The 17,134-nt window shown below is 44.9% G+C and overlaps 1 protein-coding gene across 1 annotated transcript; it reads right to left on the reverse strand.

The window, feature by feature from the left end:
- Window positions 1-5,702: 5,702 nt before the first annotated feature.
- Window positions 5,703-11,465, reverse strand: lrrc4ba (leucine rich repeat containing 4Ba). Its single transcript, XM_041062938.1, has 2 exons — window positions 11,220-11,465; window positions 5,703-8,339 (listed from the first exon to the last, which is right to left on the reverse strand). Exons 1-2 carry the CDS (start codon window positions 11,463-11,465, stop codon window positions 6,381-6,383), a joined length of 2,205 nt encoding a protein of 734 aa, XP_040918872.1. The 3' UTR covers window positions 5,703-6,380.
- Window positions 11,466-17,134: the final 5,669 nt, after the last annotated feature.

A 17,134-nucleotide genomic window follows, 5' to 3' on the forward strand; every position in this document is an offset into this window, starting at 1 on the left:
GTATTTCAAAGCGCAATATGGTCGCCGTCGGGTGAAAACCTTGCATCGCCCCAAATGTCAGCTTTTCAGGATCTGAGAAAAACAGACTTCTTTTGAACTTGCCGCGCTACACTGATTTTTTTTTTTTTTTTTTTTTTGGAGTTTACCCCATGGAGTTCTGAAAGGGTTTCGCCAGCACAAAGGGCTGCAGAGTTTTCTTGGCGCAAATAGAAAAATGTAATCATTCCACTGATGTTCAAAATTGGAGTTACAGAGTTTTCACACGACGACACTGAAATCCTCCTTTATAAAGCATTCATGAGCAGCTCTGTGCAAAGCAGCGCTCCGGCTTTACTATTCCCATTAATCGGCACTTTACAATTACATGGGCTGTGAGCGTGTCCCATTCTGCTGTTTCCGTTTTTCCTCGGTTTTCTCCTGAGCAGCGGCTCAGAGGTCCGCTGACCCACGGCTGAGTGGCACAGAGGAGATAGTCATCTGGGATGAGACACCACTCATCACTCTCACATCACAGCCCACACACACACACACACACACACACACACACACACACACACACACACACACACACTGACAGGCCCCCGCTGAACTCCACACAGCTCCGAGCTCGCAGAGACAACCGGAACGGACATCTTGTGACCGACGACACGGTCGCCAAGGCAACAAGGAAATAAGCCATGCGCTAATGTACCGGCCATTCTCAAATTAAGGACACCTTCACAGGATATAAAGAACACGCGCATGAATGGCAGCGGTTGAGAGGTTTGCGTTAACCTCCACTGCACTCAGCTGCAAATTGTTTAAGAAGGCCCCACCTCAATCAATAAATCACTCAGTCAGTGTCAGCGTGTGTGTGTGTGTGTGTGTGTGTGTGTGTGTGTGTGTGTGTGTGTGTGTGTTGTATGCGTTCACGTGTGTTTGGTCAGATTTGATAAGTGGCTGCAGGGCAGGGTTTTCACAGTGATGACACAGAAAAACGTCTGAGCACATCTCGTCTCCAACTCCAGCAGAAGCAACATCGCAGTGACAAAAAGAATTAAATAACAATATAAAAAAAAACCCCTCTTCCCTCTCTCATAACATGACTGAACAGAACGACCCGGGCATCCAAAAACTGGTGTCATCAAATTGGCCTTTAGACCAGCACGGTGGTGATGAAACCAGCCCCTTACTGTCAAACATCCCACGGCAGAGAGACAGCGAAGCACAGCGAGACAGGGCTGCTGCTGCTGCTGCTGCTGCCGGGCGGGGTGGGGGGGGGGGGAGGGCCTCAGTGACACAGTGGCACACAAAACACTGCTGCACTTAACAGAATCACAGCAGCCATCATGTGAGGGGACAAGCTGCAACGTTTGGCTCTGCTCTCTCACACACACCGTCTTGATGGCTGTGTGAAAAATAATTGCAATAACGACGCATATAAATTACAGCGGTATGATGCTTTTGGCCTCTGCGACGGGGAGAAAATTAGCACTGGTGTCTAAGCACATGCATCACTGACACCATGTGTATCAATAATGCATTGAGCTCTGCTGTCGCTTCATTGCTATTTTTAAAGGAGGGGGGCGGGGAGAAAAGAAATTAAGCAGTGTGGAGCGCACACAGGGCTTGTTGTGCTGAGGTTAACATGTGTGTAACACCGCCCTCAGGGACTGGCGCAAGTGTGGCCGCGGTTCCCAGCACTGCCGGGCCCACAACGAGCACGAACGGTGAACCTGGAACGCCCTCGTATCTGTGATTACACAAAACTTCACCCACCATAAGAGAGCGGCCCCGAACCATTTAATGTGCATCATTACAATTATGACTAAAAGTCACATCACTATCAAAGAGATTAACCACAAATGCAGCCGCTGAAAAAGCCACATTAAAAATCACTTAGGCTTCAACAACAGGTGTTACCATCGCATGTAGCTGAGCCAGGGCAAGACAATTAAAAACAAACGGCACAATCCAGAATGGGAACGCTAACCTTGGTTAGCTGGCTAAAGATGTGAGGTAAACAAAGGCTGCCACTGGCCTTGACCCCTGACTCTCCTCAACTTGTTGTGGCAAAACTGAGAAAGAGCTAAAAGAGGCCGGGGATGTTCTGCTGAAAGGAGAGGCTGGCCTGATTGAACAGACCTTTCATCAGTTGGGTTTATCCCAACCTGCAGAGAGAGGGAGAGAGTAAGAGAGAGAGAGAGAGAGAGAGAGAGAGAGAGAGAGAGAGAGAGAGAGAGAGAGAGAGAGAGGAAGGGGGAGCTGCTTAAGCAAAAAAAAAAAATCCTGTTTTTACTTTAAGTGTCAGTGAGAGGATCATAAAAGTAGCCTGAAGCGGAGGGAGACAGACAGAGCTGGTTTAAACTTGGGATTTAAAATGGAGGTCTGACCGCCCCTCCTCCCTCTTCCCCTCCTTACACAACCTAGCCAGCGTAAGCCCACCTGCACACGCACACACACAGGTGCACACACGCACACACCGAGCAGCATTGCATCAACAATGGTGTAACATCTTTTGCCACAAACAGCATACCGCTTCAAATGTCCTGATTTCTTTGCTTTATACAGCATTTTATAATCCAGAGCTGCACACACACAAGTACACACACACACACACACACACCAATATTCTGGTGTTTTTCACCTATTCCCTGAATGGGTGAACGAGCGGGTCCCTTCCTGCACAGTAAACACAGCATTTCCATTAGAGTGTTGGGAGTGTGTTCAGTGCTCTGTGACTCAGACACTGCAGCACCGTGACTGTGTGTCTCCGGCTCAACCGCTGCTCTCTCTCTAACACCGAGCCTCAATAACATGGCCTCTGGTTTGTGCCACTTCACAGGAGCTATAGGGGCTACACAACGCTTTCCAAAGTGATGAGCTACTACAGGCAATAGGCAGTGCACGCGGTATCTGAGGAATTAGGGGTAAATAGCTTTTGTAACAGTCCTTGCTTTCAGCCACTGTTGTACACAAAACTGACAGACACACACAGACACACACACACACCGCACTCATACCCACAAGCATGCCCACATGATAATTTCTCTGTCATTTGCACACACAGTGGCAGATGAATATGTAAATAACTTGTGAGGGGAATATGGATCCCTTGTGCTGGGAAAGGAATATGTTAATGACTGATGCAGGGTATGAGTGTTAATCACAAGTGTAGGGTGCATAAATGCGTTTAAGCAATGATGTGGGGGTCTATGCAAATTAAACGCATAGGGGACAGAGGCATGTAAACCGCATGATTCACTGACAGAAAGTCAGTGGTGTGAGAAACATAGCTGTTGGTGTAAACAAATCAAATACATTAAGGAGGAAGATTACGGGGCAAATTACCGGCTGAAAAGGGGGGAAAAAATCTTTAAGATGGATGTTTGTGAGGGAACTCTCTATACCGTCTGCTCTCGTCTGTTTAACATTCGAAACCCAAATCAAGACGCTGTGATAAGGGCTGTCGCAGCAGCAACAGTTGCCAGGGAAACCTGATGGCAGGATGCTGAGGGTTGGGGATGGGGGGGGGGGGGGGGGGGGGGGGGCGGGGGGTGCGGCTGGAGGACGGGGCGTTTTATGCGAGGAGACATGGGTACAATGCTCAGGTTGATTTGCTACCACTGAAGGAACACTAGCCGGCTCGTCGAGATGTGACACCTCAAAGGAACGTGACTGACAAGGGGGCAACAGGGTGGCTTACGAGGCGCCGACGGCGCATTAGTCTGAGTGTGTAGCCATGGCAACGAGGTGTTGACATAGCGCAATCGCACTCCGAGCACTGTGATGGCGATGACATTCAGGAAAGCACAGAGTGTGAGTGAGCTTGTAAACCAGAGCAGGGTCTTTCCTGTCCCCCTGTGCAGAAAAAATAAAATAAATAAAAATAAAAATAAAAAATAAAGGACCCAGTGCTGACCATTTCACATTCGCTATGTCTCATCTCAAGCAGAGCCAAAGGGATACAAAGAGTGATACTACAATTAAAGTTGATTAGAAGAAAAAGGAAAAAAAAAAAAATATAGCCACCAAATTTCACAGACTTCAACTGCCATTTTATGTGCCAGGTTTTTTTAATTTTCAAAGTGACCTCTGCTAACAGAACATCTCTCATAATTATAACCAGTGTAATTAGCTAATTATAATAACAATAACAATATTACAATAAAGATAACACTTGATTTAAAAAAACAGAAAATAATCAAACTAGATAAAAACCCAAAATGAAAAACACTTATCATAATAGTTTTGTTTTTTTTTTTTTTAAAAGAGATCTATAAGGTTCTATATTTTTTCATTGAATTGTCCTTTTTCTTTAGAAAAAAATTCACCCACCACTGTATACTGTACTGTGTGCCACCTTCTCCTTCACTGAACGAACTTCGCTTACCTTTAAAAATGCTTGGCAATGCCTGACGTCCGTTTAGCTCCCTGCTGCCATGAAATCCACTCATACACGTTAACACTGAGATACAGTTGTGAAATAATCCTCTCCAAAGGAGCAGTCTTCATCAAAGGTTCATGTCCTGTCTTTAATGCGTGATAACATGAGGGGTCCTGACTGCTGGAGACATCAGAGCGGACCAGTCAGTGGGGGCTGGACCGAGGGAGCCATTTTGAAGGCCAGGTGATTTCCTGCCGACGCGCGCGGAGTTCGGTCAGTGGCACGTGGCAAGTCCGTCCCGCTGCCGTTCATCAGCCGAAGTCCAACAGGATCAGTCTTAAAACAACTTCAGAGTCATATACAAATGAAAAAAAAAGTACTTCTCAGCTATTTGTAGGCACAAGTAGTAATAATAATAGTCATTGAAACAATAATAATGATAACATAATAATAATAATATGTCGTGTCACCGTTGTGACAGATCTTATATGTTGAAACCGAATAATGATCAAATCTAAAATCTGTTTTTAGAGAACACGCTAAACTAGCATGTGCAACTCTTTAGTAATATGTACAGTAACGTGTTGTTGATCATTTAATGTGTTAATCATTGAATGACCGTTATAACAAAACAAAGCTCCAGCTTGTTATCATTATTACCATTATGATCATTATTATTAATACTGCAGCTGAGCTGGAAACCAAATGATGAAGAGCTGTAGTCGTATTTCCTATTTTCGCAGCGGAGCGTAAAGATCCCCCCTCCTCCGGTGACCCTGTTTATGTGAATGCGACAGGAGAGGGAAAACACTTTGTGTGGCTACAAAAAAAAAAAAAAAAAGTCGAGACCAAAATAAAATTCACTCAAATTCACTTTGCCAGGTTTTTTGTTTTAGCTCCTTCTCAACGGACGCCACTCTCCCACACGTGTCCTTACGCAGTCGGAGAGGCCGCCTTGTTCCAAGTTGAGAAAAGTAGTAAGGGAGGGCCACTACAACAGCTGTGTGTGTGTGTCTGTGTGTATTTTTTTTTAAATATATTCTTCAGATGTTGTAGTTTTCAGTCAGAAGCTCGATAAAGATTCTTTATAATTTATTTCTTTGAATGAAAATATATTTACGGTATATATAATATGTACTTTCTGTCCTTTCTTTATCTCTTTAAGCTCTCATTGTCCTTTGTGGCACAGGGTTTTTCCTGTCCCATGATAACCCACTCTGTTTCTTTCCTTCTTCAGAGAAGACAGTAGCCAGTAAGGTGTGAAAGGGAAAAAAGTGAGAAAGCGAGAGTGAAACCACTCACCAACACAAAAAACAACTGTTGTTGTTCCGTCTCCCTGCGAAATACTAGTCTGATACGTGTGTCCTGGACAGAGTCGCTGCACTGCTCTAATTTTGCTTTCTCTGGTCTGTTTTAGTGCTTCCTGGAAACCTGGGACCGTACCGCTCACCCAAACCATTGTTTGTTATTCAGCGTCTCTGCCAAACACTAATCTGACAACATGTTCAATGGCCAGTATTATGTTTCCCTCCAAATATATACACTGAATGTGTCTGGAAATATACGAAGCAATCTGTATAAAAAAACTAGAGAGGCTCACTGCACGTGTGTATTATTCATAGCTTTCCACCGTGATTGTGGACGCAAATGGAGAAAAAGAGTTGGCTTGATCTTCGACTTTGGCAAAGACTATAGCAGGTTGCACAGGTAACTGAATGATTCTGATGTTTACGTCATATATGTCTGTGTCTGATTTAGTTGAAAACTATGTGCAGATGCTACTGTGGGACTAGTGCTGATCAGATATTGTACTCTGCCTCCTTCCTATCTGCTTCTCTCTGTCAACAGATTGACAACACAAAGCAGTGACTATGTGAAATTTCATCTCTTCTGGAATCTGTCCACGAGGACAATAGGCTACAATCAGTCTCATATGCTCACAGCCGCTTTCCATTTCAGGGTCTCTTTCCAGCATCCCTTTCTCCTTACCTCTTACTTCCACTCTCACTTTTACTCAGATTTGAGTCTCTTGCACATTTTCTTTGGAGCCACTCTTAAAGAGCAGTGGCTCATTCTGGCCTTTGCCCATTAGGCCTTTCAGAGAAGTGTGGAGACCCAGCTGGGGCAAGGGCACAGGAGAGGGCAAGGTGCCACCTGTGGGTGTCCCCCCACTGGTGGAGGTTGGAACCTGGGAACAGGATATGGATGTGTTCTGAGACTGAGAGCAAGGCGAGGGGTTGTTGTTGTTGTTGAGGCCCACACCGGAGCCTGTGCCCATGCCCAGGCCCATCATGTTGTTGTTGAAATGATGGGTTTTGTAGTAGTGGTTGAGGTGCTCTGATCGTGCCAGGTTCGGCAGGTTGACCATCTCTGGGTGGTGCAGCCTGAGGCTCTGTCCCCCTCCTAATCCACCGCCTCCACTCTGCGTCACGGTGGAGCCTCCGGAGATGCCGCTGCCTCGACCGCTGGCCCCGGCCCCCAGCTCATCCTCCACATTGATGATCTCGATGGCACGAGCAGGGCCGTGGTGTTTATGCAGCTGGTGCTGCTTCCTCAGCTTGTAGAACACCACCAGCATCACGGCTGCCATGAAGGTAATGGCTACGAAGCAGCCAATGATGATCTTGGTGGTCTTCATCACATCATCTAGGCCCGAGAAGCCTGGTTCAGTGATGGGCACAGTGAAGGTGGGTCGGGTGGCTCGAGGAGAGGAGGAGGACCAGCCGGCCGACAGAGAGGAGGCTGTGGTAGGAACCGGCCACAAGTGGCCCGAGGGAGTGGGGCCTGGGTGAACACGGATGAAGGTCTCATTGATGGCAACCAGCGCGGAGTCTTCGTCTCCCGGAGTCTCCACTGTTTCCACAGTGACCGTGGTAAAGTAGGTGTAGTTGACACTGGCATCAGCGGCAGTGACATTGAGGACGGCGGTTGCCGTGGTGTTGCCAGCAGCATTGGTGACCATGCAGGTGTACTGGCCTGTGTCTCGCAGGGTGACATTTGTGAAGTTGAGCGTGCCATCATGCAGGACGGATATCCGCACCCGGTAAGAGCCGTGGGTCATTAGAGTGCCATTAGGGGTGATCCAGTTGACAGATGTCGTGGAGGTGCTTGTGCGACACTTCAGCTCAGCAGCCATACCTTCGGTCACGTTGAGGTCTGTCGGTGGCTCCACAATGACAGGAGCATAGCAGGTGAAGTGGCTCTGGTCCAGCTCTCCAATGTACTTGCCCTTTAAAAACGGGGGAGCATGGCAGCGGGCACAGCAGGTGGTATTGCTGGGCACTGTCTCTTTCAACCACCAGCTAAGCCAAAGCACGTCACAGTTGCAGACCCAGGGGTTGTGGTTGAGGTGTACCCTCTCCAGCTGGTGAAGGGGTGTGAAGAGGTCATGGGGCAAGGAGTGCAGGGAGTTATGGGACAGGTTGAGCTCTTCCAGGTTTTTCAGGTCGTCGAAGGCATTGCGCTCAATGACGGACACCTGCGAGTGCATGAGCCACAGCTTGCGGAGAGAGACTAAGCCCTGGAAGGAACCGGGTCGGATGATCTCTAGCCGGTTCCCTGACAGCTCCAGTTCCTCCAAACGCACAAGGGCTGTCAGTTTGGGAATGTCCTTCAGTCCACACATGCCCAGGTTCAGGTACCGTAGATTGATGAGGCCCACGAAGGCTGCGTCAGAGATGAAATCCAGCTTCTTGAGCTCACCCAGGTCCAGGCGCCGTAGCGAGGGCACGCGGTGGAAGGCATAGCCTGGCAGAGTCTCAATGGGGTTGTTGCGCAGCCACAGCTCCCGCAGCTTGCTGAGGTACTCAAAGGCATGTGATGGCACCAGTGTGAGGCGGTTGTCGAAGAGCTCCAGCGTGTTGAGGTTGGGGAGGCCATTGAAAGCTCCGACTTCAATCTGACGGATCTGATTCTTGGAGAGCTGGAGGATCTCGAGGTGCCTCAAGTGCTTGAAAGTGTCGGACTTGATAACCTGGGAGGACAGATGATGATAAAGTTACTATACAACATGTAGAATAGTTAATGTAGATTACACAGAGACATTTAAGTGTTTGTCAAAAAAAAGCCATTTGTGATAAACTCCTATCCTAAGTTTCACTGAGGCTCTTGTTTCTGTTTTAATGACAAACAAAATACAAAACATTAATTTGTCATGTGTTATTACTTAGGATCTCTTACAGATTTCCTAAAAGTACAAGTTGGTGAATGATTCAGAGGCACAAATATAACAATCGCATGTTTAAATAAACAAACAATGCAAATAAATAACTAATTCCTCTGCTCATGAATGATAACAGCTGACCCGTCCACCCAAGAGACTTTTCAGACTGATTCCCACTGACAGCAACACGAGTCGCCTAAACATTTGTGTTTCCCAGGTTCTGTTTTAGCAACCCCACGTTGAAACGTCCATGTTATTGAAAAAAACAAAATGCATCAGTTGATGTTGTGAGGGTTTTACTGAGCGCTCTGATCCACAAAAAAAAATGTTCAAAATAGTGCTTATACGGTAAAACCCAAATCCGTAATCCTGACCTGCTAATCAACACGGTTGTCTTCTTTTGATGATTCCCTCAGCTCAGCTTTAGTTTCACTACCAAAATAAGGGCAGAAAATTACCCGGCAACCATAATAAGGTTGTGGTACTGTGGCACGGCACACGTTGTGGGGTACTGATAGTGAAAAAAAAAAAACAAAAACAAAAAACTCTTGACTTTTCATTACATTTCTCAGCACTATGGTAAACCTACAGTAAACCCAGTCCTGTTCCTAACCCTGACCTTGTCTCACTGTCTGCTCCACACACTGAAATGTTTTTCGCACTGTTGTTTCAGTGAGACTCAGGGGACTTTCTACTTACACATTATAATCCCTCGATAATAAGCTGATTATCAGTGTTGGACTATTCACATGAAGTGTCACCACAAACCACCGCAGAAGACAAAACTAAATAAATAAACATTTTAAAAAAACTGTCTAAACATTCTGTGTGACACTTTCCTTTAATCCATTTTACATATGAACAACTGAAAGATGTTTTTCTGCAGGAAGGCGTGATTCTGAAAAACATGGGTGCCACAGGCTCTGGACAGCACATATGAACATCGGTGCAGTCCAACTGGAGCTCATTTGGCGAGAAGTCAAAGACAGGCAGCTAGTGAGCGCGACTAAAAGCCCCTTAAATCTCTGACTGTTTGAGATATGTGTGGCCAAAGCCCTCTGTGAGACACACAGAGACTCCTGGAGTCAGGCCATTGCCTATTCTGTATGTAGAGCAAGGGGGGGGGGGGCAAAGAGTTGGGGGGGGGGGGGGGGGGGGGGGGGGAGAAGGGTGGTGATGTTAAGAGGGGGTGGGAGCTGTCAAGGCTTTACTCTCAGGGTACTCAGTGAAGGAAAAAATAAGCCAGAGAATCTAGGATGCCTTCAGGTGTTAAAACATTTTTAGATTTTTAATCATTTCAAGTGGTGCTGCAGGATACGACAAACCGAATCGGAATTTGTAGGCTAAAAACGAAACGCAACTAATATTGTTATTATTTCTTGATTTTATTTTTTTCTTCCATGTGAACAGCATCTCTGAAAACCTCACATACCAAATCATGTGGCATGATGTCCCATTTATGCTCTGTTAACGTCACATAATGTTTAATAAGATGTTTTCTCAGAGGAACGGAGGATATCAGGCCGCTGCGTCCGATGTACAGAGCAGTTTGACATGATGAGAGATGCACCGGAGCATTTTTTTTTACAGTGTTTAGGACACTCGTCGCTTTTCATTAGAGGAGATAAAATGTAGTGGAAATGAATTTAAAAATCACAAAAGAACAAAGCACCGTCAGCAACATGAAGAGGAATCCAATTACTTCAAATGCTGCTGCAAAGAGTAAAATCAACCCACTGTGTTTATGAATGTAGAGATTCATGTGCTTTGTATCGATGGTCTGTGGTTAAATGATCTTCCCTTGCAGCTGTAAAGCCACAAAATGCTGTCTAGGGACTCTAGATAAATTGGTAATGCATACAAAAGGCAGCACGGTGTCATGGAAATATGCCTTGCTTTCAATTCATAAAATATTCCCTCAGTTCAGCAGAGGCTTAAGTGCCCTTTTTCTACCATTATTGGCGCTTACTTTTCTGTCTTTTCTCAGAACTTAAGTTTCTAAGAGAGAACCTGTATCAACAAGTTAATCCTAACATCCACTACCGACCGCAAAAGCAAATGTTCCTTATGATTATGGGCAAAAAAAAAAAGTGCATGCATAAGTACTAAAGGCATATAAGTACATTAAGGTGTGTGTGTGGATTTATTTGTGTATGTGTGTGCACTGTGAAGGAGAAAATCCTCACTGTGTCATACGGGATTTGTCTCTTCTATTAATAACTGTATAAACAGCTACACTTACAATAAATGAAATCAATAACTCTATTAAGATGTGTCAATAGGCTGAAAACAGTGACTTGTATGAGATGATATAATGTGTGTTTTCTCCGTGTGATTTATGCGGCGATGCAGCTGCAAATCAAAACGAGAGTGAACCATGACCTCTACTCGGTCATCGTTGTGTGAGCAACAACCGGCGGTCAAAAAATAAAAAATAAAAATCAATATTTTCAGACAGCCATTAAATTGCATCACTTGATGTGACTTACAGCAATAAATAATATGAATTTATTTTCAATTAAAATACGTTTTACCACTATCTAGGTTTAAATATGGTTTATATATCCTCTCTATGTGATATGTACTTGTACCCTCTGTCAATTTTTTGTCACTTATATCCAGTATGACACAAATCAGCACTGACACGATATGATTCGACCTGACGAGCGACTTCCTCCAGCCAGCATTTACCTGTATTGAGTTCTCCTGCAGGTTGAGGTATCGTGTGTTGACTGATATGCTCTCGGGCACCTCCTCCAGGTTTTGCCTGGTACAGATGACTCGGCTGGCCTGGTTGGAGCAGGTGCAGTGGGAGGGGCAGGAGGAGGCGGCTCCCACCAACTCCGGCCCAGGGAGGAGGAGCCGCAGTAGCAGCTGGGCCAATAGAAAGAGGAAGGGGGAAGGGCCGGGAAGGCAGGTCAGCGTGGCGATGCGCATGGCAACTGGGACATGACCCTGCTCTTTAATCCGAAGGTACAGGTGAGGTGACTCCACACTGGTGGATTTGCGAGAAAAGGTTTACTTTCCCTTTGGTTCTCCAGTGGCAATTTGTACTTTCTAATTCCACATCCTCTGAGATGTTTTTTGTCCTCTGTCGATCTCGGTGTTTTTTCCTCTTGTTTTTTGAACATAGAAATATGCAGATAAACAGATGTTATTCCCTTTTTTTTTTTTCTCGTGTTGTCTGGGGATTTGAGTGAGGCTTTTTGTGAAGTGTGAGGAACCCAGGAGTTACTGTGGAAGAACAAAAGACAGAGAGACAAAGGGAGGGAGAGAGAGAGAGAGCAGATATTAAAGACAGAACACAGACAGCGCTTTGTGTTTTCACCAACAGAGAACGAGCAGAACAAATAATAGGTAGACATCTACAGTATAGCTTATCATGGGACAGACTGTCAAAAAATCTTTGAGAAGCATTAGAACTTCTGTGTCACTGCTCAAATCAAATCCCACATAATCCCTGAGCAGACATTTTGTCAGAAATCAAAATCCTTACACCCAGGGCAGGTGGAAGCACATCCCTGTGATTAATGGGTCAAAGTGGTGGTGCAGAAATACGGAAACATGCGATCTAAAGTAGGACAACAGTGCATCTCTGTCTCTGCAGGACTGCATTTAGCATGTAAACATGAATAAATCACAAAGACATTAATTTTTGAAACATTGGTATGATTGTAAACAGATGAGCTGCATCACACACAATCACGGCCAAACAGTCAACAGGTTTTTTTTTTCTTCATCAAAAGAAGTCAAATGCCCACCTGGAGTTACCTGAGACCAACAATCAAAAAAGAATAAACAAAGATTTTCAATTTGTAAAATGGAAAAAAAAAAAAACCAGCAAATTTTCATGCTGGTGAAGCTGCTGTGAAGCTGTTTCACTCAGTTTTAGTTGATTAACAACTTCAATTATTAATCAATTATGAAACATGTCATAGATTAAATTTCTGTTGATTAATCAGCCGGTCCTTTCAGCACCAATTTAGTTTTAAAAGAAAAAGAGAAGTGAGACTTGTGGGTTTAAAACTACAAACTATAATTCCCTCTTTACACAGCAGAAAACTGTGTTGGATGATTCTTCTGTGCAGACTAATAATAGATCACATACTTTGTTCAACAAGATAATCTCCACAGGAAACTGATATAAATAGAAAGATAATGATTCAAAAAATGGTTGTTTTATTAGCAGGTATAATTTACAACCTGTAGAACAAAATGTGAAAAGTGTGTAAACTAATGTGGAAAACAGAATCAATCAAAAACTCTTCAGGGGAGAACTAAAAAGACCGAGAAATACTGTGAGGAAACCCACAGCTCAAATACTTGTGGGTTTAAAACTACAAACTATAATTCCCTATTTACATAGTGTGAAACAGTGTTGGATCTTTACAGGAAATCTGCCATTCTTCGAGCACAAGCAAACACAAACACTGTTATGTTTCTTGAAAGGGCAGATGGTGGAGGGAGCGAGAGGAAAACTCACTCCCAAAATGTCTTCAGTTAAAAAAAACTAGCATCCACGGGCAGCGACAGGGTTTACGGGACATGTGGCCGCACTATCGAGAACCATTAATAACACCACTGGTGTGAGATAGAGGCTCCCAGTCACCTCAGCCACGGTCTCATTTGTTAACGCTAATTATACCAAGGTATAACAATTAATAAGACAATGATATATTGATATATTTGAACCTTCAATTCAACTCATACTCATCAAAGCGAGTTCCAGCCTTAAAAAAACAATATGAAACTGAATCCAGTATGAAGTGCCACTTCTTATTTTATTTTATTTTTTTTTTGCAGTAGCGCAGACGCGGCGGTGGGACTGAAATGCTAATTCCATTCCTGTATGAGCACAGTATTGCATGCTCTAGGGGCTGGAGAATGGTAGCGAATGGTGCAGTCTACATTAACACTAATAGATATCCAGCTCAAGTCGGGCTCCACCAGCCTGGAGAGGTACACAGCCTCTCTTACCCTCTGCAGGTTATTTAGACCTGAATAACCTTAAATAAGGGCATCCAGCAATCTAGATACGGTTATTAATGATGATGGTTGTAATGATGGGACTTTGACACGAAAACTCATTTGACACGCTGAGCATCCTCACTTGGCACAGTAAGAAAGGAGACGGGGGGGAGGTGGGGGGGGTAGAGAGAGAGAGAGAGAGACAGAATGAGAGAAGGAGAGAAGGATTATTAATCTGATAGATGACTGTATGGCTGCAGGCAGAGAAGGGAATTATCAACACTACAGTAATAGATGAATACTGAACAGCTGCAGAGAGCGGGCTGGAGAAGGAGAGAGAGAAAGGAAGAGATAGAGATGGAGACAGATGGAAGGAAGGTTGAGTGAAAGGGATGATGAGGGATAAAGACCCAGAGAGAGGTATAAATAGTGGGAAGAGCAGAAAAGAGATCAGTAGTAAAAGAAAGATTTTAAAAAAGTGGAAGAGGGAAAATAGGGAGGGAGAGAAGAAGAGACACATTAATATTAATAATCTCTCGCTCAGTGAGAGAGAGAGAGAGAGAGAGAGGGGAGAAGGGAGGGGGACTCAATAGCGAGATGAATATAAAACAGAGAAATGGAGGGAGGGGTATGACAACACAGAGACGCATATAAAACAGAGCGATGGAGAGATGGAGGCAAGAGACAATACAGGGGGATGAATATGAAACAGGTGGAGATGGAGAAAGAGAGAGAGGTTTCTGTGGAGCGCTGGACGAGTGGGAGGAGAGGTGGGGTTGGATGGGTGGGGGTGGGATTGATCAATAATGCGTATGCAGTAGTTCAATGACATTAAAAACACACACAAGGACACTGTGATAAATCATATCAGCGGCAGCATCTCTGGTCAGGCAGCACGGGACGCCGGTGGTGGTGGGACGGCAACTGCAACAGCTGCAACCGCATCACACGGCAACGATGCAACAGTCGTCAGGGACGGCGGCTCTCGCTGCCCCGCGACTGCCCTTCGTCTGTGTCCCGGCTCACGGCGGTGCCAGCGCCGGTGGATAAAGAGGCACTCAAGTGTTATTTTTGGATCGACTCTCACCTTTTTCTGTATTTTAATTTCCAGCCACCATTTTTTTTTCTGTCTTTCTCTTTCTTTTTTTTTTTTTTTTCTTGCCAGTGAGAACTAAGTGCCAGAGCTATTTCAGGTAGACAACGTCTGAGCAGAGTCGAAAGGTGGGAGAAAAAAAAAGAGAGAGAGAGAGAGAGAGAGTCAGTGCAGGCTGAGGTTAAGATGGAAGCTCTGAGGATGGGTGGGTGGGTGGATGGGAAGGGGGGATGAGCGAGAGTCCAGAGAGGAGACTGACTAGTTGGAGCTGACAGCTGGTTAGAGGCTGGTTGATTGTGTTCTGCCTCACTGCCTTCACTGTCCACATGTTACAACGGTCTCTACCTGTAACTCCCCCTCCTCACCCTCTCCTTCCTCTTTCTATCTCCCTTGATATCTTGCTCTTCCTGTCTCCCATCTCCTTCTGTAAAAGTAGGAACACATTCTTCCTCTCTGTGAACTCTTCTGCAAACTCATTCAACCCCCCCTTTATCCATCTTCCCTCCCAGCTGCCTTACACTTCCTTCAACTACATATTTCCTGTACCTTCACCCCCCCACCCCCACCACACTGTAGCAGTGTCCACTGCAGGGGTAAACGCTGCACTGACCTCGCAGTTTGATGAAAGATTAACTTGCTACAATGACGCATATTAACCCTTAACCCCCTCCCCCCCCCAATTCGCTTTCCACCACACACAAACACACTGCAGCTTCCTTTCCCCCCTTTTGCTCTCTCTCCTCTCTCTGCATTCAAATCTTAGCCAACAGAGTTACCATGGTTACCTATTCACCACAGTCTCCCACTCCGTCCAGCTGTATCCCACCAATTCCACATCCACCCCACTCTTCCTCTCTTCCTCCCCCTCCTCCTCCCTCATTAGCACCCTATACACACTCATATACAAATGGAACGGAGCAAACATGAGTGTGAATGACATCAACGCTGCGAAAAACCGTGAGGCTGCACTACAGCAGGGCCGCATTGTTACGTTTGCAGCGCCGATGATGCGCTTTCATTCGTCTCCTGTGTGTCCCCCCCCCCCCCCCCCCGGCAAATGACAAACAACCACAAATCACAAGTGTAAAGGTCAGGGTCATTTTTCCTGTGAGTGATGATGCAGTGGCAGATTGAAAGGTGAATAAAGTGACGCTCTGATGACTAAAAACTAAATTAAATGGACGAAGTTTTAGCACCTCAAAGGCCCCGAATCAGCTTCTGCATGAAAACATATACATTTTCTATATATTTTCACAAACCAATCAGATTTTAGCAACATCCGGACCCCCCCACTCTTGTGGCAACATGTGCCATTCATGAAATTTAACCAACTGATTTGTGTACATGGACATGAATATTTCATTTTTCTCATGACGCTCTGCACAGCTTTCAGACGGAGGAATAAAGTGCTACGCTCATCAACGGCAGCAGAGTCAGAGGATGGATGGCGGGTGAATAACGCGCACAACGGTCACAGTCAATATTTCTTACTGACTGCAGCGGCTCGTAAAGACGCCTCAGCTCTCTGCTGCTTTTTAGCATCTTTCAGCTCATTGTTTTGGTTCAGTCTGACAATGCTCCCAGCATCATCAACAGCGAGCAGAGAAAACGTTCTGATAAAGCCACTGCACACCGCCGGCTCACAACCAATCAGCAAACAGACAGAAACTAAGCTGGTGAACACAAATGAGCATTTAGCAGCTAAAGAGCCAGATATTTCCCTCAGGAGGAAGTAAAGCCAAAAACAGATCTAAAATCAGAGTAAATATCAGACTTACATTCATAAGGACTTTAACTAAACCATGTACTCTTAACATTTTTGCCAACCAGTGAAAGCGATGCAGCTGAAAACTTTTTAATGACCTTTTCCCCTCCAGTTCCAGGCAGCCACTGTTTTCATTAATGTCTGTTTGAAAATTGTTTATCGGATGGAAACATACTCATGTTGTTTACTCCGTCACAGTAAACATCAAGTCTGCATCAGTTTTTGTCAGCTACATTATGGTTGCATGGAAATGCAGTTTGAGCAGATGAAGAGTCTGCGCCGCTTCACCTCCCAACAAGAATGTGAAAATGAATGCAGAACCGATGCTCAGCGTGGTGGATTACAGTGACACGAGCTCGTTTTTAAGTGTCCTTATAGATTTTCTTCTGGTAAGGAAATGAACAGAAACCAGTGGCTTACTGGAACAGAAGAACGTCTAAAACACAGTAGCATGTTTTGAAACATAGTTGGAGCGTAGAGTCTAAGTGGGCTAAAACATGCAAAACTACTGAGCCTTTAAGTCTAATGGAAATAATAAAAAAATTAATTCGCCCCCCCACCCACATCGTCGACCCAGAATGTTCTGAGTATTTCGCTTAAATTTTCCCTTGAGCTTCAAAGAGTAGCTTCAAAGTTAAATAAAACATTTTCCCCACACTCGCAGACATTACATGTACAGTATAATCTCTGCTCCATAAAATATTAACATTCAGGACCATTTTTTTGAAGCTGAATGATTCCATCACATGACATAAATGTCCTGTGAGTTATTCTACAGAC

This window comes from Toxotes jaculatrix, chromosome 18 (genome assembly GCF_017976425.1).
Source record: "Toxotes jaculatrix isolate fToxJac2 chromosome 18, fToxJac2.pri, whole genome shotgun sequence".
NCBI lineage: Eukaryota > Metazoa > Chordata > Actinopteri > Toxotidae > Toxotes > Toxotes jaculatrix.

Bases quoted from the DNA above. Each gene is read 5' to 3' on its own strand.
- lrrc4ba (XM_041062938.1), bottom strand. From the start codon at position 11,465: ATGCGCATCGCCACGCTGACCTGCCTTCCCGGCCCTTCCCCCTTCCTC. The intron at 8,340-11,219 runs GTAAATGCTGGC...CTGTCCTCCCAG, and splicing joins TGCAGGAGAACTCAATACAG to GTTATCAAGTCCGACACTTT.